Consider the following 24,321-nt stretch of genomic DNA (forward strand, 5'->3'; position numbering starts at 1 on the left):
ATCTCAGAAGCCAGAACAGCAAGAGGGATCGCTGCGCAGAGATCCCTCTTGCTGTTCTGGCTTCTGGGATAGCTGCGCAGCCTGCATTCACTCCATAAGACGCACACACATTTCCCCTTACTTTTTAGGAGGGAAAAAGTGAGTCTTATAGAGCAAAAAATACGGTAATTTCAACTACTGCTTTATATGTGCAAAGGAAAAAAAATGGCATGAATTCACCGTTTCTGTGCTTTCATTTTTTAACCCTGCAGGTATGAATAATGCCATCAGAATTCTGCTTGGTACAAAGATAATTGAAATATCCCACGCTGAAATCCCCTTTTCTTTCATATGCTCCCCTTAGTGATGTGTGCATGCCTCCATCATTAACTTAATATTAACTTTCAGGAGGAATGTGAAAACATTCCTATTTACCCAGACACTTAGTAGCTGAAGAATACTGTTGCTGGAACCCCAAGATCACCAGATAAAATGTGGTTTTTTAAAACTATAACAGTCCCTCCCCCCCAAGTGTGGAACAGTTTGCTACCCTAGTCACTTTCAGGAGAAAGGGCAGGATGTAACTTCAACAAATAATTAATAAACTGACAGTCTTCACATTAGAACGATCGCTCAATTTTGCATTCTTAAAGCTTTCTTGAAGGGGGTTGGAGGGATCACAAAAGGCTCAACTTACCCGTTAACTCATAGATGGGACTGCTATGTATTTCTTGAACAGTCAAGACACATTACGGATTTTAGAAGTCTGTTCTACCACATGGTAAATGAATGAGCATGACTTAGCAGTAGGCTTTAAATCCCATTTGCTTCTCTGCGAAGGGTAAAGTGCACAGTGTAAGAATAGAGAGATCAGCTGAAGAGTAAAGGTACCCCTGCCCGTACGGGCCAGTCGTGTCCGACTCTAGGGTTGTGCGCCCATCTCACTTAAGAGGCTGGGGGCCAGCGCTGTCCGGAGACACTTCTGGGCCACGTGGCCAGCGTGACATCGCTGCTCTGGCGAGCCAGAGCCGCACACGGAAACGCCGTTTACCTTCCCGCTAGAAAGCGGTACCTATTTATCTACTTGCACTTTAGGGGTGCTTTCGAACTGCTAGGTGGGCAGGAGCTGGGACTGTAGACGGGAGCTCACCCCGCCACGGGGATTCGAACCACCGACCATGCGATCGGCAAGCCCTAGGCGCTGAGGATTTACACACAGCGCCACCAGCGTCCCCAGCTGAAGAGTAACTCTTCACCAAATGTAAGGGCTCTTTTTAGCCACTGTGCTCCATAGGTCGCCTGCCCGTTCAGTATATGGAGTGCAGAATGAGAAAAGACAACACCATCAATAAATCTGAAGGTTAATTGTAGGTATCAGGTGAAACCTTCTTCCACAATGTCAGCTAATCATACAAGTTCAAAAGTTGGTTTTTTTGCTGGCAACCCAATTCTTTTCCAAAGGACAATCGTTTTCTCCCCTTTTCAGCTGCTAATTGGCTGGGTCTCAATTAATAAATGTCTCTTGGAATTCCATTGCTACTGCTATCGAGGCAAATGTCCTTGTGTGTGCTGAGACAAGTTAAAGGGTCCCCAGGTGGAGAGGAATCAGTGAAAGCAGGCATTATTGGGCTCAAAATTATATTTAAAAAATAATAATAATCCCCTCAGCAATCTGATTTCGGAAGGTCTTCTCAAATATGACCATAACATGTCATTTGGGTATTGAAACATCATCCAAAGGAGGAAGATACTAGTAGCTTCACATGAGGAACGATCTGGGACTGGCAGTGAACCAGATCAACTGTAAATCAAAGCAGTTGTCTATTACAGATTGTCATAAGCAGCCTGCATCAAATAATGTCCTCTCAAAAGCTGACCTATCTTCATTCCAAGTTCTCAACAGCCTTCATAGACTCAAGCACAGATGGCGCTTGCAAGTCTCTGTATTTCTCCATCTCTGGATATAGTGCTTGTTCTTTTGTTTCTTGACCTCTGCAAACAGTGTCCCCTTCTTCAGCTGCTGCTGCTGCTTCCTTCTCCTAAAAAAGGAAACAAAAGCATTAAAGTTAAAACTGATTTAAGACATCCCCGCGACGGGGTGAGCTCCCGTTGCTCAGTCCCTGCTCCTGCCAACCTAGCAGTTCAAAAGCACAAAGTGCAAGTAGATAAATAGGTACCGCTCCGGCGGGAAGGTAACCGGCGTTTCCGTGCGCTGATCTGCTTCACCAGAAGCGGCTTAGTCATGCTGGCCACATGACCCGGAAGCTGTATGCCAGCTCCCTTGGCCAATAAAGCAAGATGAGCGCCGCAACCCCAGAGTCCGCCACGACTGGACCTAATGGTCAGGGGGCCCTTTACCTTTAACTTTACCTTTGACAGCTGTACTGCTCTAACAACTGGTGGATGCAAGTTAAACTACTTGCAGAAGCGGCAAATCGTAATATATGTGGGAAGGCAGGAAAATAGTAGGAACCCGCCCCCCTTCACACTAATTGCATACAGACAAGAATACATATGAAAATTGGAAACTCTAATAAATATCTTTTTTTAAAAAAAAAAAAGAATACATATGAACAATGCCATCCTTCAACACACCAAGACAAATCACGAATCAAGTTAAATTTTTAAAGTTCTCAGTAGAGTTTCTTCTTCATTATTTGTAATTTTGTAGAGTTCTGCACAAAAACTATGGTGTTGAGTTCCTTTTGAGGATGGAGAAAGACACTGCAACCATGATCATGCTGACGCAATTCCTTTCAAACACACTTCAACAGAGCCAATAATTTCCATGGTGTGAAATATTGAGGCTGAAGACTCTGCAAAGCTAACACCTTGCCTTCAACCATAGATACAAGGTTATGAAAGGCTAAGAAACAGAAGGCTGCATAGCCTCTTTCTGTTCTTCCTATGGGAGAAATGCACAAAGGGGCAGATTTGTCCACTTGTCTAAACTATTGATCGTATATTGTCTAGACTCCATTGTGCAGCTCAACAATTAAGCCCCTTGTGGGAAGAAACATTGGTTGTACCCATAACAGCTTCCGGGTGTTGATTAAAGAAAACGACCCCTTCTGTGATTTATTTCTGTGATTTATCTGTTTGCTTGTCCATACTCCTTACTCTGGAGTAGTCTCTTTGGTGATATATTTCTGTACGACTCTGCTTTAGGATTTAGCAACTATTCAGAGTTTCAAAGCCTACAACGGGCATGTTTACCTGCCATGAAAGTGTATACAGTGGTACCTCAGGTTACATACGCTTCAGGTTACATATGCTTAAGGTTACAGACTCCGCTAATCCAGAAATAGTAGAAGAAGAAGAGTTTGGATTTGATATCCCGCCTTTCACTCCCCTTCAGGAGTCTCAAAGCGGCTAACATTCTCCTTTCCCTTCCTCCCCCACAACAAACACTCTGTGAGGTGAGTGGGGCTGAGAGACTTCACAGAAGTGTGACTGGCCCAAGGTCACCCAGCAGCTGCATGTGGAGGAGCGGAGACACGAACCCGGTTTCCCAGATTACGTGACTACCGCTCTTAACCACTACACCACACTGGCTCTTAACCTTGGGTTAAGAACTTTGCTTCAGGATGAGAACAGAAATTGTGCTCCGGTGGCACGGCAGCAGCGGGAGGCCCCATTAGCTAAAGTGGTGCTTCAAGTTAAGAACAGTTTCAGGTTAAGAATGGACCTCCAGAATGAATTAAGTACTTAACCCGAGGTACCACTGTATACACCAGATGAGCTCAAAATATAATGCTCCGAGAAGCCCGCACACCCCCTGAAGCGGCATTATTAAATGTTGTCAGATACCAGCTAGCAGTCACCTCAACCATCCTTATGAAACAGATAGCTAAGAAGTAGAACTTTTTGCATGTTGACAACCTAGAGAGATTTGTACTTACTAAGAGCTGGACAGTTGTCTGCCGTCTGTGCGGGAACGGTCTGCTCATCTCCCAAAAGACTTTGATTCGTTCCAAGAGCTTCAGCATCCCCCATGCTGCCAACAGTTACAAACTAACCCAAAGCCACAACCCTTTGATTTGGTCCATGTTGTTCTCCAAGCGCTGATGTTGTAGCATTGTTCTGTGTTTGGCTGAAACTTGCTTGAAGGTTATTATCCTTATTGAATATAGGTCGGATGGTTAAGTGCCTCCTTGTGGAATGTGTAAGGCTTGCAGGCTGGAGAGATGTTTGTCTATCCACCTTCAGAAGGGCTGCTGCTTCATCAAATGATTGCAACTGTAAACCCTAGAAAAGTAAAAGTTTGTTTTAAAAAGTCTACACGTTCACCCACCAAAGTGCAAAATAGCAAATGAAGTTCCATGACTAACTTCAAGTTGGGTAGTTTCTGAATCCTAACTAGGATATATGGAATGGCCAAGTGAGGATTCCCAGGTAAGATCCTCCCTCTATTGTGTGGGCAGGTAATCCCTCCCCTACCTGGCCTGGTCTCCTTGGCAACGCTTCCCCCAGGTGGGATTGGACAACTGACTGAGGTAGGCGGAGACCTCCAGGTATCCCACCTGAGGGAAGGCAAAGCCAAGCCTATGCTGATGGAGCCGCTCCAGATCCAGGGGCTGCACGCGTCCACACAAAGGGCGCCCCCCGTTTTAAGCGGGGAGCGGTCATTTCTGAATCCTAACTAGGATATATGGAGTAGTACTATCACCCCCCCAAAAAAAACCCCCACCCACCCAGAACACACACACGCACGCACTCACGCACGCACACACACACACACACACTGTGTCAGACCAGCAATGCCTAAATTGTAGGTATGAACTGCAATTCTCTCCCTGTAAACGGGAGGTTGCCAACAAGTGTGTGTCCAGCAGTTACTGAGTGCAGTTACTCATGCGTTGTAGGGATCTAAAATGTCTTTCTTCAAGGAAATGCATGCTGCAGGAATATCACAGTTTACCATCAGTCAAGTCACAATATTTTGTTCCTGGATACTGCCTCAAGAGGAGTGATTGGTGCTATGAAGAACACAATTGTGCAAGTGTCACTTCTAGGACAAAGTCTGCATTGTGAAATCTATAAAGCAGACAGCTTGTGTCCCTTCAGACATGCACTTGTCTTCTCCTGCAAAGAAGGGCACATTTCCCCTGATATTTAAAGAAAAAACCCAATACAATGGTACCTCGGGTTACATACGCTTCAGGTTACATACGCTTCAGGTTACAGACTCCGCTAAACCAGAAATAGTACCTCTGGTTAAGAACTTTGCTTCAGGATGAGAACAGAAATCACGTAGCGGTGGCGCAGAAGCAGCAGGAGGCCCCATTAGCTAAAGTGGTGCTTCAGGTTAAGAACAGTTTCAGGTTAAGAACAGACCTCCGGAACGAATTAAGTACTTAACCCGAGGTACCACTGTACACAAACTATAATACAATGGTCCTGTGCTGTACAGGTAACTCCCTGATCCCAGACTACTAATTTTTTGACAGCTTGTTATAGAAACCGTAGTTACCTTTTGCTGGGTAAATACTATGGGCTGGAGTAACTCTGAAGTTAAGAGCTCCTTTGCTCCATTTGATTCCACTTTGATTATGGTTTTCTCTGGTGAGCTCCCTACAAAAACAACCAGAGACAAAGTGACATGGGGCAGGGGCACTTCTTACCTTCGATAAAAGCTTATCCAATCAGCCATCCAAACTAAATCCCCAGATATATCTCATGCAGTATAAAGTACTTTGTTGAATGGTCAGTAGTCTATAGAGGAATATTGAAAGAAAACAAGGGAGTAGAAAGCAGGAAAGGAAGTTGAGTGACTATTACAGTGAGTATTTGAACATTAAATCACAGGAAAATGAATGAGTTACTTGCTTACTCTTTTCTCAGTTAGCATTACAGGTTAGTTACAGGTAGGCAGCCGTGTATCTGAAGAAGTGTGCATACTCACGAAAGCCCATACCAATAACAAACTTAGTTAGTGTCTAAGGTGGGGGACGCGGGTGGCGCTGTGGGTTAAACCACAAAGCCTAGGACTTGCCGATCAGAAGGTCGGCAGTTTGAATCCCCACAACGGGGTGAGCTCCCATTGCTCGGTCCCTGCTAAATAGGTACCGCTCCGGCAGGAAGGTAAACGGCGTTTCCGTGCGCTGCTCTGGTTTGCCAGAAGCGGCTTAGTCATGCAGGCCACATGACCTGGAAGCTGTACGCCGGCTCCCTCGGCCAATAAAGTGAGATGAGCGCTGCAACCCCAGAGTCGGTCACAACTGGACTTAATGGTCAGGGGTCCTTTACCCTTTTACCTTTATAAATGTCTACTTAGAACATAAGCTCCACTCATATAAGTTTGTACAGGACTGCTGCCTTAACTGTGCTAGGGCTATAATTTGATTTGATATTTTTAGTTGTATTTAACTAATAATTTAATATATTTAAATGTTTGTTTTATTGTTTTGTATTCTGCTTTGTGGCAGTGGCCCACTTAAGGAATTTGTAAAATAATAAAAGCAGTAGCTGATGCTGATTTATCTCTAAATAAATACCATATACTGTACTGTATTGACGTGCATTCATTTGCCATGGTTTCTGCTAAAGCAATGGCTCAAGTAAATACAGCAATTACTGTACCTCAGGGGTGCCCAAACTTTTTTCAAAGAGGGCTAGATTTGATGAAGTGAACATGCGTGAGGACCACCCAAAGTTGTTGAGCTTTTTTTAGGATTTAGCCCCAAAATTGAGATTACGCCCCCAAAATCGGCTTTGAACACAAAACATCTACAGCAACATCTTGTGGGTTCATTACACCAACACTTCAAATAGATATACAGTGGTACCTCGCATGACGAATGCCTCACAAGACAAAAAACACGCAAGACGAAAGAGTTTTTCGTTTTTTGAGTTGCTTCGCAAGTTTGTTTCCTTTTTCTTAAAACCGTTAATACCCAGGGAAACCGTGCTTCGCAAGACGGAAAAATCGCAAGACGGAAAAACTCGCAGAACGAATTAATTTCGTCTTGCGAGGCACCACTGTATTAGCACAACACATTTAGGATCAAATTTACTAGCTGCAAATTTGTGGCTTCACTGAGATAAATACTATTGCCAGAATCTCTACGTTACTTGCAGTCACAAATTATTGGAAGCAAGCTATAAATAAAAAAACAGCTACTATAAAAATATGCAAATAAGTATGTCTGCTCCCTGAAGGGTAAAAATTAATTGATGAATAGAATATATATGGACATATTTCAAATTAAGCGCCCTAGGGCCAAAAAACCGATCTCTTACGCTGCCAGCAATTAAATTCTTACCTTCCAGTTCCAGGAGTGGGATGTGTTTTTCAGTTCAGTTGGTCCGTTTCAAGAGTTGCTAAAATACAAGTTAAACACACACAGAAAAAGGCTCAGCTTAATGTGCAATTCGCCATACATACACCGGTATAAGCAATACAGTGGTGCCTCGCAAGACGAAAAGAATCCATTCTGTGATTCTCTTCGTCTAGCGGTTTTTTCGTCTTGCGAAGCAAGCCCATTGACGGATTAGCGGATTAGCACTATTAGCAGCTTATCTGCTGATCAGATCAGCTGATAAGTGGCTTAGCGGCTTAGAAAAAGGGGGGTGGAGAAAAAAAACCAGCAGGAACTCGCAAGACATTGTCGTCTTGCGAAGCAAGCCCATAGGAAATTCGTTTTGCGAAGCACCTCCAAAACGGAAAACTCTTTCGTCTAGCGAGTTTTCCGTCTTGCGAGGCATTCGTCTTGCAGGGCACCACTGTACATTGCATCAGTTAGGTCACCAACTAACATATGAGAAATTGCACGCTCTCCTTTTGCTGCATTCCCCCTAAATCTGTTCTGGCTTCCCCCACCACAAACCTTGTAGGGAGGAGAAGCCTTACACTAACGCAAGGATTTAGTTGCATACTGTCCTAAGCTCTGGAGCAGAACACACACCCAAGGAATTCATTCCAATATCGGAGAAAACTCTACACTCGTAATACGGCACTCTGCTTCATACATAAGTCAATAGGTGATCCTCTGTGTATTTCAGACTCCTTGCATTCACAAGGAGCCACTACCTCGTGGCTTAGGGACATTCCTAAGGATCTTGCTGCAACTTCCTGTACCAGGCTATTTTTTTGCTACCCACCCTCACAACTATCACTTCCAAAGGGCTCGTCACACCACAGCAAAGGGAAGTGCACAAAGAATCATTCATAGGACAACATTTAAACAATAAATTGTAAAAAAGGCATTTACTTTTAAGGCGCATGAACTGTAAGATGAAAAACAAACCCAACCCATAATAATAATAATAATTGGTGAAGGAATGAGACTTTGAAACTGCCTCTGAAATTGGCACGGTTAAGCGATAAACTAAAGCAGGGGTTCCCAAACTGTGGTCTAGCAGATCAACAATGGCCTGCAGTCTTCATTCAGGTGGACCATGGCATTTCTGCATTAAATATTTCTATTGATTTTGAATGGCATTTTAATTGTTTTCTTTATTGTTTTGCAATTTGAATTCTATGCAATGCAAATTTGAAAACTACATAAGAAATAAAATAAGTAATAAAATTACAGTTAAAAATCATATAACATCTAGCACAGTGTGTTACAATTGTGACCGCAAACAGGAAAATCTAAGTGGCCCACCAAGATATTGAAGAAGTTGGGGAGTTTGGGAACCACTTATATAAAGGCTACATAGCATTAAGATTAACTCAGCAACAAATAAATGTTTTCAGCTTGCTCCTACCCTCAGTAGGTGAAGATGCAAGTGTAACAGTCACTGTTTCAGTAAGAATATTACCACTGTCTGTTGTCCATTGAAGCTGAAAAGAGGAAGAAGAGCCATTTAAAGACACCAACACTCTTATCACGTGTTGACACACATCCAAATCACCATGAAAAGACAAAAACTGAAATGCAGATTTACTTATTTGTTCTTATACTCTTATCTTTTAGATTCCTCCTTCTTAACCCTTCTGTGGTTTTAAGAAACAGTTAACTTGGTGTCAAACAAACCCTGGTCAAGTAATCACTTAAAGAAATAAAAGACAAGCCTTCTGCCATGTGGAATATTAGTAAAACCTTCGTAGTCCTCTCTGATATTTGAGTTGTTCTAGCTAGGAGTTAGGGACGCGGGTGGCGCTCTGGGTTAAACGACAGAGCCTAGGACTTGCCGATCAGAAGGTCGGCAGTTCGAATCCCCGCCACGGGGTGAGCGCCTGTTGCTCGGTCCCTGCTCCTGCCAACCTAGCAGTTCAAAAGCACGTCAAAGTGCAAGTAGATAAATAGGTACCGCTCCGGCGGGAAGGTAAACAGTGTTTCCGTGCGCTGCTCTGGTTCGCCAGAAGCGGCTTAAACATGCTGGCTGTACGCCGGCTCCCTCGGCCAATAAAGCAAGATGAGCACCGCAACCCCAGAGTCCTTTACCTTTACTTACATAGGAGTTTGCCATGAACTTGCTGAGTGACAACCCCAAATAATTTAAGCTTGTCACTTGTTCTATCAGATATCTATTAAGTGACCATTTGAGTAGGTAAATTTGCTCTACTAAAAACAATGGTTTTTTTTTTGTTTTATCATAGTTTATACTCTGTTTCTCATTTTGACAATACTGTATCAATCACCTTAGTAGGCAATTTAATTGTAATTTAATCGGGGGGGGGGGGAATTATTTGTGCTAATGCCTTTGAAACAGTTATCCTGAGAGAGAGACAAGAGCAAGCAATGAAGACTGTCCACAAAATGACCACAAAACTCGGCTGAAAGAGAAAGAGAGGAAGAAAGAAGAGTCCATGCTTACCATTGCTGGAATAGTTTCTGAGTTGTATAATATCTTCCCGTTTCTTAGTGACTTCTGCACTTCATGAATGTGGTTCTTGAGATCATTTACAGTAGGAAAGACAGACAAGTTGTGCTTCTCTGGCACTTCATCAGGTCTGAACAATTCTCGTTCCACAAATTTTCTGTTGAGTATTAGAAATGGGGGGAAAGAGAGGATTAAACACGTGTTGATGCGTGATTTATTGTACCTGCCGCTCTTCCAAACAACATACAATCAAGGCTTGGGAAGTTAACATTCCTTCCCCAAGCAGGGTAGAGCTCACACTCACAGATGGAGCTCTCCAGCCTCTCCTTTTCCTTATGCATCTGGAGACTGGGGTATCCTTGGGAATGGTGCAGGGGCCTACAAATGAAGCAAGACTTGGTGGAAGTCCCCTTCAAGCCCCAGTGTTTTACTCTTGTTGTTGTTTAGTTGTTTAGTCGTGTCCGACTCTTCATGACCCCCTGGACCAGAGCACGCCAGGCACTCCTGTCTTCCACTGCCTCCTGCAGTTTGGTCAAACTCATGCTGGTAGCTTCGAGAACACTGTCCAACGACCTCGTCCTCTGTCGTCCCCTTCTCCTTGTGCCCTCCATCTTTCAAAACATCAGGGTCTTTTTTTTTTTTCATTTTAAAATTTTATTAATATTCCATATATATACATTATATTCGTATTACGTACATCTCATACATTTTAGACTTCCTTCAGCGTCGTTGACATTCATTCGTATTTGTTTCTTTATAGCACATTCCAATCGTTCATACTGCCATTTATAGCTCCCTTCATACATTGTTTCCAATAAGCAGTACCTCTTAATGCTTTACAGTGCCTCTTTAAATCCCACTAGCGTTGTATTTACAAAACATTTGTTCTCCAGATAGCCCACAAATTTCCCCCAGTCATTAATAAACTTTTGATCCTTAATATATCTAATTTTCCCTGTTAATTTATCCAGCTCAGCATATTCAATCAGTTTTAGTCTCCACTCTGCTATCGTTGGGCTTTCTTCCTGCTTCCACTTCTGCGCTACCACAATTCTAGCTGCCGTTACCGCATACTGGAAGATTTTACAATCCTTTCTTTTAATGTCTTTTCCCACCAAGCCTAATAGAAAAGCTTCAGGTTTCTTTACGAAGGTATAGCTTAGTATTTTTTTAATTTCATTATAAATTTCATCCCAGAAGCCTTTAACTTTCGTACATTCCCACCATAGATGATAGAACGTTCCTTCTTTTTGTCTACATTTCCAGCATTTGTTATCTGTTTTATACATCTTAGCTAATTTTGCAGAGAGGATTAAACACGTGTTGATACGTGATTTATTGTACCTGCCACTCTTCCGAACAACATACAATCAAGGCTTGGGAAGTTAACATTCCTTCCCCAAGCAGGGTAGAGCTCACACTCACAGATGGAGCTCTCCAGCCTCTCCTTTTCCTTATGCATCTGGAGACTGGGGTATCCTTGGGAACGGTGCAGGGGCCTACAAATGAAGCAAGACTTGGTGGAAGTCCCCTTCAAGCCCAAGTGTTTTACTCTTGTTGTTGTTTAGTTGTTTAGTCGTGTCCGACTCTTCATGACCCCCTGGACCAGAGCATGCCAGGCACTCCTGTCTTCCACTGCCTCCTGCAGTTTGGTCAAACTCATGCTGGTAGCTTCGAGAACACTGTCCAACGACCTCGTCCTCTGTCGTCCCCTTCTCCTTGTGCCCTCCATCTTTCCCAACATCAGGGTCTTTTCCAGGGAGTCTTCTCTTCTCATGAGGTGGTCAAAGTATTGGAGCCTCAGCTTCACGATCTGTCCTTCCAGTGAGCACTCAGGGCTGATTTCCTTCAGAATGGATAGGTTTGATCTTCTTGCAGTCCATGGGACTCTCAAGTCTCCTCCAACACCATAATTCAAAAGCATCAATTCTTTGGCGATCAGCCTTCTTTATGGTCCAGCTCTCACTTCCATACATCACTACTAGGAAAACCATAGCTTTAACTATACGGACCTTTGCTGGCAAGGTGATGTCTCTGCTTTTTACTCTACTAACATACATTTAGCCTGATTATCCAGGGTCAGATTTTTTTTATTTAAATCGTATTTTTTAAAATTTAAATTGGATTGGGGATCTTTCTAAAGATAGGTTTCTACATTATAGTCCTAAGGCTATTCATCAGGAAATAAGGATTTGTTTTAAGTTTTTCATGTCTGCTAAAACTAAGTTTAAAGTTTAAAAGAGAAAAAAATGTTTAACCACACCAGTTAACTAACATGGATACACATGCTATAATGTTATGGTTTCAGTTAAATAAAGTTTAAATTGTTATTAAGGAAATGATTATTTTCTCCTTCCAATAAAGTACAGCAGAAAAGTTGTCCAAATATAAGCAGTTAACTTATTAAACCTCACAATAATTTCCTAACTATTTGTCTATGTATTTCTAATAGTATAACCAAATTAGTAATCTTTGATATAGCTATAAAAACTACTCTGAAAATTTATTATTCAAAAAATGAAACCTTCATCTGGTTGTAAATATTAATATCATGTCAGCAAGAATGAGTCTTTCTGTAAAAAAATGATTTAAATCAAGTCTTACTGACTAGTGATTTAAATCGTGATTTAAATCTAATACACCCTGTGATTAACCCATTCTTTTCCTACAGGAAATTTTGCTGGACTACTTAGGAAAAATCCAAAAACTTTGCAAAAACAAAACTCAAAACCAAAACAACCAGGCAAACAGAAGTTTGGTAAAGAAATTACTGTATAGAATACCGGTATGTAAAGCTTTCTCTTCTGTGCAGTGTAAGAAAAACTACAACTTAGCCTATACGTTGGCCTCTTGAAAAATCTCAGGTATGGATAATAAAGTAGTAAGTTTCTATGCTATAGGCTTAGGGACTAGAGGTTTACTACAGGTTTCTGGGGTCGTCTTTCCAATTGGTTTGCAAAGCACCAACCTTGATATATGGGAAGGATCTGTGCAACCACATTCCACTCCCAAAACAGCCAAAATGTCGAAATCAGGACAGGGGCAGGGAGCGGGCGCTCTGTCATAACCCACACAAAGTGGAAGAAGTGTCTTGTGTAGAGACTTACAAAGACTTACCGTAACTGTTTCCTCACTGCGTAGACTTGTTCTATTCCTTGAGACACTAGCTCTCGGATCTTATCTGCAACTTGCGGGTGAAGTCGCGAGGGCAGCGTGCAGCTTTCGTCTTTGCCTGCATCATCCTCTCCCTCAGGAGATGGTATGGAGAATGGCGATCGTGGGAGGCACATCTCTAGCTCATGATACTGATGAGCCTGCTGAGTAGGTAACTGCACATACCACCTGGCGAGAAAAATTGGCAGATGCAACTCCCAAGAAAGTAATTCCTTTTTCCAGCAGGAGGGGGGAAACCAACTCTAGTGAATATTTCAGGTCTGTCTAACTCAGGCATAGGCAAACTCCAGCCCTCCAGATGTTTGGGACTACAATTCCCATCATCCCTAGCTAACAGGACCAGTGGTCACGGATGACGGGAATTGTAGTCTCAAAAAAACGTCTGGAGGGCCAAGTTTGCCTATGCCTACTCAAACCCTATTCTTATTAGTACAAAACCTGTGCAACCCCCCCCCCCACCCCCGATTAGAATGGTGGCAAATGATTTCCTAATCTTCTGGGGTGTCTTGATCGACTGAAATCACACACAACCTTTGTTAGCCAAGTCAGCACATAAAAATCTCCCAATGAGAATGCACAAATGGAAACATCAACAAAATGTGGTGTGGAGCACTCCTGTTCAGGGGTCTGGCCAGTCAACTATGTCCTCTTCCAGAATACTTCATTCCACTCCCTGCTAGTTTCCAGCTCTCTCCCCGGCTCCTTCACAACTCGGGACACTCATTCTGTGGCCCCTGACAATGTCCAATCCCAACTGGGTTTTGTTGGGAGGGTTTGGCCCTGTATGGTTTTTCCTCCCTGAATATATATACTCCCACTGTTTTTGCAGCTCCTTCAAACATTCCAATGCTTTCCTTTTGTTTCTTAAGTTGCCTTGATTTTGTTGCACAGCTGTTAGCACTCAGCACCCAAGTTTGTTTGCTAGGAGCGATCAAACTAAATGGGTTTCTGAGACATTCCTAATACAGTGGTACCTCTGGTTACATACTTAATTCGTTCCGGAGGTCCATTCTTAACCTGAAACTGTTCTTAACCTGAAGACCACTTTAGCTAATGGTGCCTCCTGTTGCTGCCGCACCACCGCCGCGCGATTTCTGTTCTCATCCTGAAACAAAGTTCTTAACCCAAGGTACTATTTCTGGGTTAGCGGAGTCTGTAACCTGAAGCGTATGTAACCTGAAGCGTATGTAACCCAAGGTTGTAGATGCTTCCAAACAGGGCCGGATTTAGGTTTGATGAGGCCCTAAGTTACTGAAGGTAATGGGGCCCTTTATATGTCCAGCTGTCCTTTGTCAACAACAAATTGTCGCTGTTTTTTGTGTTGAATATATGCCATATGGTAATTTATGGACCTGATAGGTATCGAAAGCCATTTGCACATAACAAAATATGTACTTCGTCAAAGTAATTGTTGAACTTATCTTATATTTTGGAAATGCACATCCACTTTTTTTCTCCTTTAAAGTTTTTTGGGGCCCCCAAGAGAGTGGGGCCCTAAGCTATAGCTTGTTTAGCTTATACTTAAATCCTGCACTGATGCTTCATCAAAATACATGTAGAGAATTACTGTGCTGCAAAGGAAGATCTGTGGCCTTAAAGCCAAGTTTCGCTGTTTTACTTGGAACAATAGAGTGAAATTTGGGTCAGGATGATTTTTAAGTTAGCACAGGTATACAACTGGGCAGTGCTGTAGAAGGGTTAAACGCAAATGCAATCTGTGTATAAGCATTTGCTGTTATACCAACTTATCAGTAGTGATGTATGGAAGTGAGAGCTGGACCATAAAGAAGGCTGATCGCCGAAGAATGGATGCTTTTGAATTACGGTGCTGGAGGAGACTCTTGAGAGTCCCGTGGACTGCAAGAAGATCAAACCTATCCATTCTTAAGGAAATCAGCCCTGAGTGCTCACTGGAAGGGCAGATCCTGAAGCTGAGGCTCCAATACATTGGCCACATGAGAAGAGAAGACTCCCTGGAAAAGACCCCGATGTTGGGAAAGATGGAGGGCACAAGGAGAAGGGGACGACAGAGGACGAGATGGTTGGACAGTGTTCTCGAAGCTACCAGCATGAGTTTGACCAAACTATGGGAGGCAGTGGAAGACAGGAGAGCCTGGCGTGCTCTGGTCCATGGGGTCACGAAGAGTCAGACACGACTAAACAACAACAAATCAAGCTGAAAGACATACATTACCTGAGAACCCCACCAGCACCAATCAGGTTTTTCTTCAGCACGTTGAAAGCTTTCTCCTGTTCCACACGTAAAATTTTCTTATCAATTTTGGGGTCTGTTGGAACTCTATACTCGGGGAACTTCTGGACCTTCTTAATATAGATCCTGCCACAGGAAAGGAGGGGAAGGAATCACAACACAGAGACTACGACAAACAAACACATTCTCATATTCTATTAAGACATTTTAGAATGAAAAACATCTAACTATTTAAAGAGGTGGAAGAGTGGCACGACCCCTTAAAACATATTTGCCCCCCACGGAGGCTCTTATCTATTTTTATAATATTGGTAGTAACATTTACTTGCAAAAAAATTTTGTACGCTGTTGATCAGATAAACATTTGTTCTATTTACTAAAATGTTCGAAGGCTTCTAGAGTGGCTGGGGAAACCCAGCCAGATGGGCAGGGTATAAATAATATCTTGGTTAATTATTGAATAATAATAATAATAATAATAATTTATTATTTATACCCCGCCCATCTGGCTGTTTCCTCAGCCACTCTGGGCAGCTCCCAATCGAGTGTTAAAAACAATACAGCATTAAATATTAAAAGTTCCCCTAAACAGGGCTGCCTTCAGATGTCTTTTAAAAATAGGATAGCTGCTTATTTCCTTGACATCTGATGGGAGGGCGTTCCACAGGGCAGGCGCCACTACCAAGAAGGCCCTCTGTCTGGTTCCCTGTAACCTCACTTCTCGCAATGAGGGAACCGCCAGAAGGCCCTCGGCGCTGGACCTCAGTGTCCGGGCTGAACGATGGGGGTGGAGATGCTCCTTCAGGTATACAGGACCGAGGCCGTTTAGGGCTTTAAAGGTCAGGACCAACACTTTGAATTGTGCTCGGAAACATACTGGTTGCCAATGCAGATCTCTCAGGACCGGTGTTATGTGGTCCTGGAGGCCACTTCCAGTCACCAGTCTAGCTGCAGCATTTTGGATTACTTGCAGTTTCTGGGTCACCTTCAAAGGTAGCCCCATGTAGAGCACATTGCAGTAGTCCAAGCGGGAGATAACTAGAGCATGCACCACTCTGGCGAGACAGTCTGTGGGCAGGGAGGGTCTTAGCCTGCGTACCAAGTGGAGCTGGTAGACAGCCGCCCTGGACACAGAATTAACCTGCGCCTCCATGGACAGCTGTGAGTCCAAAACAACTCTCAGGCTGCACACCTGGTCCTTCAGGGGCACAGTTACCCCATTCAGGACATTCTTTATTCATTATGAATATTATTATTCTACTTTCCCGGCTATCCATTGCTTACCTTGCAGGGCAGGTGGCTTTGTACACTTGGCAGGAAACATCCTCCTGTTCACCAGTTTTCCTGGGCTGAAAACCCTTCCTTCGGGGCCCATATTGGCACTCCATCACTATGGCTCTGCTTCCTGTTTCGAGGGAAATACTGCACGTTCATTGCGACAGATATTTTGTTTCCTCGGCAGATCAGTTTGGGATAGGGATGGGGGGAAATACATTCGTCCAATAAGCCCTCCGTGGGCCATTCTGACGAATTGGGGAGGGCACCCAACTGTCAATAATCTGACGCCATATAAAATCAGGGGATTCAAACTTCAAGCCACACACTTGCAAAGAAAGACTCTACCTTTGCTGTTCCGGCTGGAATTCAGCACTTTTTGAATCTAAGCCACAGCTGAAGGACAGCGGCGGAGCAAGCCGATTGGGCGCCTGGGGCGGCGCATGTGCCCTGCACCCAGGGGTGGGGCCAGCTGGGGCAGGACACTTTGAGGAGTCTGCCTGCCTCCTCCCACTCAGCCGCCCTACAGCTGACGGGGAGGTGGCAGGTGGACTGTGTCCAGCAGCACAGCGCCTGTGGGCGCCTAAGCTGCTGTGTCACTCCCAGGAGAGACGCATGGCTCAGGCGCACTGCAGGCCCCACGGTGAGTGCCACCCGGCATTTTCATAGAATCATAGAATCATAGAGTTGGAAGAGGAAACACCATCAGAGCACTCCTGACATATGGTTGTCAAGCCTCTGCTTAAAGACCTCCAAAGAAGGAGACGCCACCACACTCCTTGGCAGCAAATTCCACTGTCAAACAGCTCTTACTGTCAGGAAGTACTTCCTAATGTTTAGGTGGAATCTTCTTTCTTGTAGTTTGTATCCATTGCTCCGTGGACGCTTGTCTGGAGCAGCAGAAAACAACCTTTCTCCCTCCTCTATGTGACATCCTTTTATATATTTGAACATGGCTATCATATCACCCCTTAACCTCCTTTTCTCCAGGCTAAACATGCCCAGCTCCCTTAGCCGTTCCTCATAAGGCATCGTTTCCAGGCCTTTGACCATTTTGGTTGCCCTCCTCTGGACACGTTTCAGTTTGTCAGTGTCCTTCTTGAACTGTGGTGCCCAGAACTGGACAGAGTACTCCAGGTGAGGTCTGACCAGAGCAGAATACAGTGGCACTATTACTTCCCTTGATCTAGATGCTATATTCCTATTGATGCAGCCCAGAATTGCATTGGCTTTTTTAGCTGCCGCGTCACACTGTTGGCTCATTTTGTCAACCCCCCCCCCCCCAGTGGTGACACCCGGGGTGGCCTGCCCCCAACTCACCCCCTTCCTCCGCCCCTGCTGAAGGAGAACCAGTAGCAGAGCCAGCCAGCCCATGAGGTGGGGTAAAGCAACTGCCTTGGGCAGAGGAAGCGCAAGCGCAGCACCTCTGCAGATACCTTGCCCACCTGCACCGCTGGAGAACCGGCGCTGGCAGAAGCACCTATTTCCGTTGAGATTTTATGAGATCTCGCAGAAAGTTGCGAGAGCTTGTAAACCACATGAGAGCTCGCAGGAAACCAGCGCCACCTCTCCGGCGGCGGCGGCGGCAGCTGACAGGAAGCACATTCCTGTTTCTCCTCAGGCGGCCAAACAGGACACATCGTACCTGACCTCACTAAATGCAGGGGCTAGTCCTAAGACTCTGTTAAAAACAAATGATTTAATAATTTAACACTGCTAGAGAGCAAGAGATGTGTGTGTTCCATGACAATAAAGTTTTCATAGGTTAAAAAAAGAAGGTATGAGTTTTCAAAGTTTACACACCCACACAGACATTACACAACACAAACATACACACACAAATACAAACACATATAATATAATAATTTTTTTAAAAAATATATAAATAAAATAAAAAAGAAGGTATGGCCCGTGCACACTATTTATTTGAAGATGGCATAACTGTTTATTTCATCACAATTGTATGTATATAAAGGCATCTCCATAGTGGCTTCCAAACATGTAATAGAGATTATATCTGTGTAGAAAAGGGTTCTGTGAAGAGTTCTAAATGACATTTTTCCTCAAAAGACTAGAACACAGGTACCAACGCACAAGCACACTGCAGAATATGAGTGAAAACCACTACAATGTAGGCACTTTCCCCTTTGTGACCTTTCACAATACCTACAGATATTCTGCAAAGCAAAATGTAGCAGTCTCTTTAATAAATGTGAAAACCATTAAGAAGAAAGAAAGTTACCAGCATTGACAAAAGGGATCCCATCAAATGGAACATATTGTGATTTCCACATCAGCCTCGTGGCAGGTTTAGCTGGGCTTGGAGACTGGCGCGTTCCCCACACACTGTGTGTTTGCTGCTTGTGCACTGTTAGAATATTCTCTAATTCTGTTTCACTTGAACAATAGCCACGGTATGAATCCCCAATTTTCTGCATGAAGAGGAGGTGAAATAATAGGATTTATTCACCAATTAAAATGCTATTTGGAGTTCAGGAATTCAGTATCATCACGAGATGCCTGTGGCAATCTGGTGTGTTGTACACACATTATCTGCAGGAGACAGAATTTTCCCAAGAGTTTCTTCCCTTCCCAATTTTCCTGAGTTTAAGATGCAGTTTCTGGGTTTATTTGTTGCAAACAGTGTTAAACATTTTATGTTTTGCCAGAACTCCATGTACCCCCTTTAACTGTACAGTCACACCTCGGGGTGAATATTTTCGGGGTGAATATTTTCGGGTTGCACTCCGTGGTGACCAGGAAGTAATGGAGCGCGTTACTTCCGGGTATTGCCGCTCGCATATGCGCAGACGCTCAAAATGACGTCACGTGCATGCGCAGAAGTGGCGAATCATGATCCGCGCACGTGCAGACGGGGGGGGTGCATTCACTTCAGGATGCGAACGGGGCTCCGGAACGGATCCTGTTCGCATCCAGAGGTACCACTGTATATGACTGAAAGCTCAGTGACCAAGTATGGGAATAATGCTATTTTGGAAAGCAACGCTTTTTCATTTCTGCCAACTTTTACTGCTGTACATGATTCTAAAGAGAAATGTCTGCTGAGCAGCGTGCACCTTCTCCAATGATTTTCCTTATATGCCTATTTAATGTCAAACACCCAAAATACTATTTTAAAAACAAAGGCAAGTGCATAAAGCCGTTTCAATATTATATGGAGTAACAGCCAAACAGAAAACTCCTGGAAAAATTGTGTGCTATTGTAACAAGTTCTCCGATCAGTCAAAGCACAGTGGTACCTCAGGTTTTGAACCTAATTCGTTCCCGAGGTCCGTTCTTAACCCGAGGCTGTTCTTAACCTGAGGTGCGCTTTCGCTAATGGGGCCTCCCACTGCCGCCAGCGCATGATTCCCGTTCTCATCCTGGGGCAAAGTTCTCAACCCGAGGCACTACTTCCGGGTTAGCGGAGTTTGTAACCCAAAGTGTTTGTAACCTGAGGTACCACTGTATTTTAAAAGTATGCAAGCTAAAGGTTATAGTCATCACCCAAGAAAGATATAAATATTATGTTGTCAGCTATTCTATGGCCTTTTGGCGAAGGGCAGTATACAGTGGTACCTCCGTTTGCGGACGAGATCCATTCCAGAGCTCTGGTCGGATCCCGAGGTTTTCACTACCAGAGGTGCCTGTTCTGCGCATGGGCATGGCACAGGAGAGTGCTTCTGTGCATGAGGCAAAACCCAGAAAAATACTTCTGGGTTTGCCACGTTTGCATCCTGAAGTTTACGTAACCAGAGGGTTACGTAATGCGAGGTACTACTGTATGTCTAAAATTTTCTTAATAAAACCAAAACAAATGAACTGCTCAGGAGTTTAAGGCGGTTTAGAAGATGACTCGTGGTAGCAAAGCCTTGCCATAAACAGTGTATTCATCAGATGAAGGGCTTGACTGAAAGGCAATCCCTCTCTGCTTGTTGCATTTCATGAAAGATACTAGTGAAAAACTTACACAGCATACCTTTTCCAGAAACTAATTACAATTACTTTCCCACTTCGACTAAGTTGCTAGGACCATTTATCGTATTTTTCACTCTATAGGACGCACCGGACCATAGGACGCACCGGACCATAGGAGGGGGAGAACGGGGGGGGGGGATTCTCCCCCTCTCTGCTCAGTGCCCTTTCAGCGAAGCGGCAGGAGAAACGGAGCGGAGAAACGGAGAGGGAAAACTGTGCAGCGCTTCTCCAGTGAAGCGAAGCCTGGAGAGCAAGAGGGATCGGTGTGCACCGACCCCTCTCGCTCTCCAGGCTTCAGGTGGCTATCCGCAAGCCTTCGGAGCACTGTGGGAACTCCTGCTGCACTCTGAAGGCTTGCGGATAGCCGCCTGAAGCCCCCAGAGCGCAGCGGGAATTCCCGCTGCGCTCCGGGGGTTTCAGGTGGCTTCAGCGAAAGCAACGCAAAGCCTCCGGAGCGCGGGGGGAGCTCTCCCTCTGCGCTTCGGAGGCTTTACATTGCTATCGCTGAAGCCAAGGAGCCTGCATTTGCTCCATAGGACGCAAACACATTTCCCCTTAATTTGAGGGGGAAAAGTGCGTCCTATAGAGTGAAAAATACGGTACATTCCATGACATCCACTTAAATCCCCCTCTGGCTACCACTAGACTGCCCTGGCTCCGAACAAACTACAAGACAGTTTAACTGACAAACGTCAAGTAACTAAGAAGTCTAGCCACCTCCAATACCAGTTTGTGAGATGAATACTTTGCTCAGTTGTTGTTGTTTTTAGCTCACCTCACAGTTCCTGAGACGGCGAGCCCAGGTAGGTGTGTTTGAGGACAATGGTTGAGGGGAAACTGGAAAAGTGTCTTCCAGTAGCCTGAACAATAAATGCAAAATGGGATATAGAGTCAAAACAAATCCATGCAAATAAACATGTGATCGCAGATTTAGATGATGTTGCTATATTAAAGACAGAAGCAGATTGCTTTTCACTTCTTGTGGTTAACATTTGTAAGGCAGTATTTGCAATACTTAAAAAAATATTTTAAAAGCTATCATTCAAAGCAACAACCGACTCTTTCACTTTATTGCTGCAAGCCTTCAGGGACAAGATGGTTTAGGAATCTCCTATGTCAATCATTAGAAAGCAACCTGTGACCATTTCATAGATGCAACAAGAAGAAGTTCAGCTAAAATACTGACAATGGGAAAAACTGCAGAACATCACAGTTTGTCTGAGAAGAGATTTCCTCATCTTCTGACCTACCTGGTGGCTGTTGCTTTGGACACCGTAAGAGATGCTTGAGGATGAAGGATGTATCTGCTTGTACCGTCTGCAACAGCAGCCACTGCAACAGTTCGCAAACTCCCACCATTTCTCTCTTCTGAAGCATCTTAGGAAAAAGATGGGGGGGGGGACACGTCCCTCTTTAATACGTGCATAGAGAACCAAGAAAGCGCAATTCAGAAAACTGGTGAGCAATTAGCAAGCAGCAGCATGAGACTGAAATGTGAATCTGTCTCTGCCAAACCCTGAAACCTCCTAGAATGGAGAGGCCCTGTTCTAATAGAGCTAAGGGCACAGCTTTTAGAATGTGCTCTTCCATAACTACCACAAGCTCAGCTAAAAGTTGGTTTAGCAATGCCACCGAGAAAAAAAAAAAGAGGGGCTCCATCTTGCTTGTGTATGTTTGCGAAATTCTACATTTCCTGTTCTCAAGTCAAATAAATCTTGAGTCAAAGGAAGAAAAGGAAAGAACCTATCCCAGTGTGCTACAGGTACAAAATATAGTCTGTACTTTGCACCTAGCAGCTGTGACCTTTGCAAGCAGCACAGTCTGCTGTTAAGGAACGTCAAAAGAAAAAGAAGCTTGAATAGCCTGTGAGAAGCCCACCTCTTCAAATTCCAAGTTTACAATTAAAATTATTGATTCTGAGTGTGGAAATACTGTACAATTACATAATGAAGGTGTATGTCTTGGCACCAGAATTCACAAATTGAAGGTTAAGTGCTTTCACTTAGTAGCATGTTGTACTGATTTCAGTGGAACTTGCTTCCACATAGTCTGTTGGGACACGATGTATCTTACCCTGAGAACTGGTGACATCCAGAAGTTGACCTTGGGGAATAATCACTTGTGCCATTCCCGGCTGAGAAGGAATAACGTGCAACACTTGCCCGTTTTCAGACTGGCTGGCAACTATCATCTTTGAAGGAAACAAAGAAATGGTATAATGAATATCATATACTATTTGAGAGATAGATTTATAACAATAAGCTTCAAGCCAATCTGAAATTATTCATCTCTGTTTTATAGAAAAATCAGAAACAACTGAGATCTATATTTGAATCTAAGCAAAGAGACTCAAGTTCTTGCTGATAAGATCCACATATTGATGGAATTCCCCCTGCCCCAGATATTTAATAATAATAATAATAATAATAATAATAATAATAATAATAATAATTTATACCCTGCCCTCTCCAGCCAAGACCAGGCTCAGGGTGGCTAACAACCAATAATAAAAACAAGTTGATTAAAATACAACTTAAAAAACAAGATTAAAATACAACATTAACATTATTTCAAGGTTCCCTTAACACAGCGATTCGACAAAGCCACAACACACTTAATCCACATATCTGTTTAAGAAGTACAGAAGACTAATGTGTTATTAAGGCTGGCAATTAAAAAAATATTCAGTTGATTCGTCATCTGCTATTTAATCAACAAAACATAACGCAGATTAGGGCATTATTACATTTCCACACAGGGTTTCTTTTTCAAATACATTGGAGGGAAAACTAAACAAACAAAAACTGCCCTAAGATGTATTTACTCACCATGTGAGTGCTGGACCCCTCTGAGGATTGTACTTCATAAAAGGGATGGCCACTCTGGTGTACAAGTTGAAAACCTTCTGCTGAAAAAGGGAGTGTCTGGGACAGGTGCATTTGTGCATTCAGTGACTGAGAAATATCTTCCGAAATGGGCGCTGTGATGGGCAGGACTGCCTGAGGAACATTTGGCCCAAAGGATGGGTCCCCGCTTTCCACATATGCTAGATGCTGTCATACAGAATATATATTGGCATCTTTTCAATCATTTGTTTTTTTAAAATCTTCGGAATAGCAAATGGTACCTTAGTACCAAGATGACCAGTGAGGCAATTTCTACTCAAACCTGAGTTTTCTGGCTGAACACTATGGCCAGAAAAGCCACCTCGATTGGACTTCCATCATCCCTCTTGTATCACCTGGGCTATGATACCGTCCTTGAATCCCTGAGGCAAAAGCTTTGGGACATTTCACCTAGCAACCTGCGATCTCGATCTCATGTAATCTGTGGCCCAGTAGAAGCAGGAATCCAATACAGTGGTACCTTGGGTTAAGTACTTAATTTGTTCCGGAGGTCCGTTCTTAACCTGAAACTGTTCTTAACCTGAAGCACCACTTTAGCTAATGGGGCCTCCTGCTGCCGCTGTGCTGCGGCTGCACAATTTCTGTTCTCATCCTGAAGCAAAGTTCTGAACTCGAGGTAATATTTCTAGGTTAGCGGAGTCTGTGACCTGAAGCGTATGTAACCTGAAGCGTATGTAACCCAAGGTACCACTGTATGGGTACAACTTTCAGATACCCTCATATCTTAGGAACCTGTCTGTACCAACCTATCGGCATTTATTTACCAAAGCCAAACTAAATGTATTTCCTTCGGAAGTGCTAAATGGTAGACTGAGAGGCATCCCTTATCAGAATGGGCTTTGTTCATGTTCTCAGGGCGTCGATTGCATGAAGCATATCTTACTGTATTGTGGGCAGTACAAGCAAGCAAGGGACCAACTGATCAAATTCCTACCGGCAAATCTGCTGGGAAAATCTAAAGCCTCCCATATTAAAAATCTTTTGGATGATAGGTCCAATTGCACTGGCCGTGGCAAAGTTTCTTCC

General features: G+C 43.7%; 2 protein-coding genes across 11 annotated transcripts in view; both read right to left on the reverse strand.

The window, feature by feature from the left end:
• The window catches only part of CNBD2 (cyclic nucleotide binding domain containing 2), a 46,716-nt gene extending 45,914 nt beyond the window's left edge, over nt 1-802 (reverse strand). Inside the window, exon 1 of the mRNA XM_082242354.1 lies at nt 677-802. The gene's annotated coding sequence lies outside the window, so the exon portion shown is untranslated. The remainder of the gene's footprint in view (nt 1-676) is intronic.
• A 303-nt stretch (nt 803-1,105) lies between these two features.
• Nucleotides 1,106-24,321, reverse strand: part of CARF (calcium responsive transcription factor) — a 30,586-nt gene continuing 7,370 nt past the window's right edge. For 2 of the 10 annotated variants that reach the window (XM_082242366.1, XM_082242365.1), the window contains exons 3-16: nt 23,218-23,442; nt 22,463-22,580; nt 21,640-21,766; nt 21,165-21,249; nt 18,654-18,843; nt 16,421-16,541; nt 15,119-15,262; nt 12,868-13,092; nt 9,745-9,907; nt 8,692-8,767; nt 7,245-7,302; nt 5,453-5,553; nt 3,878-4,227; nt 1,106-2,008 (exon numbers count right to left, since the gene is read on the reverse strand). In XM_082242366.1, the coding sequence (XP_082098492.1) occupies nt 7,274-7,302; nt 8,692-8,767; nt 9,745-9,907; nt 12,868-13,092; nt 15,119-15,262; nt 16,421-16,541; nt 18,654-18,843; nt 21,165-21,249; nt 21,640-21,766; nt 22,463-22,580; nt 23,218-23,442 (1,503 nt within the window). In that variant the 3' untranslated portion in view covers nt 1,106-2,008; nt 3,878-4,227; nt 5,453-5,553; nt 7,245-7,273. Of the gene's footprint in view, nt 2,019-3,877; nt 4,228-5,452; nt 5,554-5,603; nt 5,695-7,244; nt 7,303-8,691; nt 8,768-9,744; nt 9,908-12,867; nt 13,093-15,118; nt 15,263-16,420; nt 16,542-18,653; nt 18,844-21,164; nt 21,250-21,639; nt 21,767-22,462; nt 22,581-23,217; nt 23,443-24,321 lie in introns of all 10 variants that reach the window. The other 8 variants (XM_082242367.1, XM_082242364.1, XM_082242359.1 and 5 more) reach the window with 7 other exon arrangements.

Source organism: Podarcis vaucheri (assembly GCF_965113315.1).
Source record: "Podarcis vaucheri genome assembly, contig: SUPER_1_unloc_1, whole genome shotgun sequence".
Classification (NCBI taxonomy): domain Eukaryota; kingdom Metazoa; phylum Chordata; class Lepidosauria; order Squamata; family Lacertidae; genus Podarcis; species Podarcis vaucheri.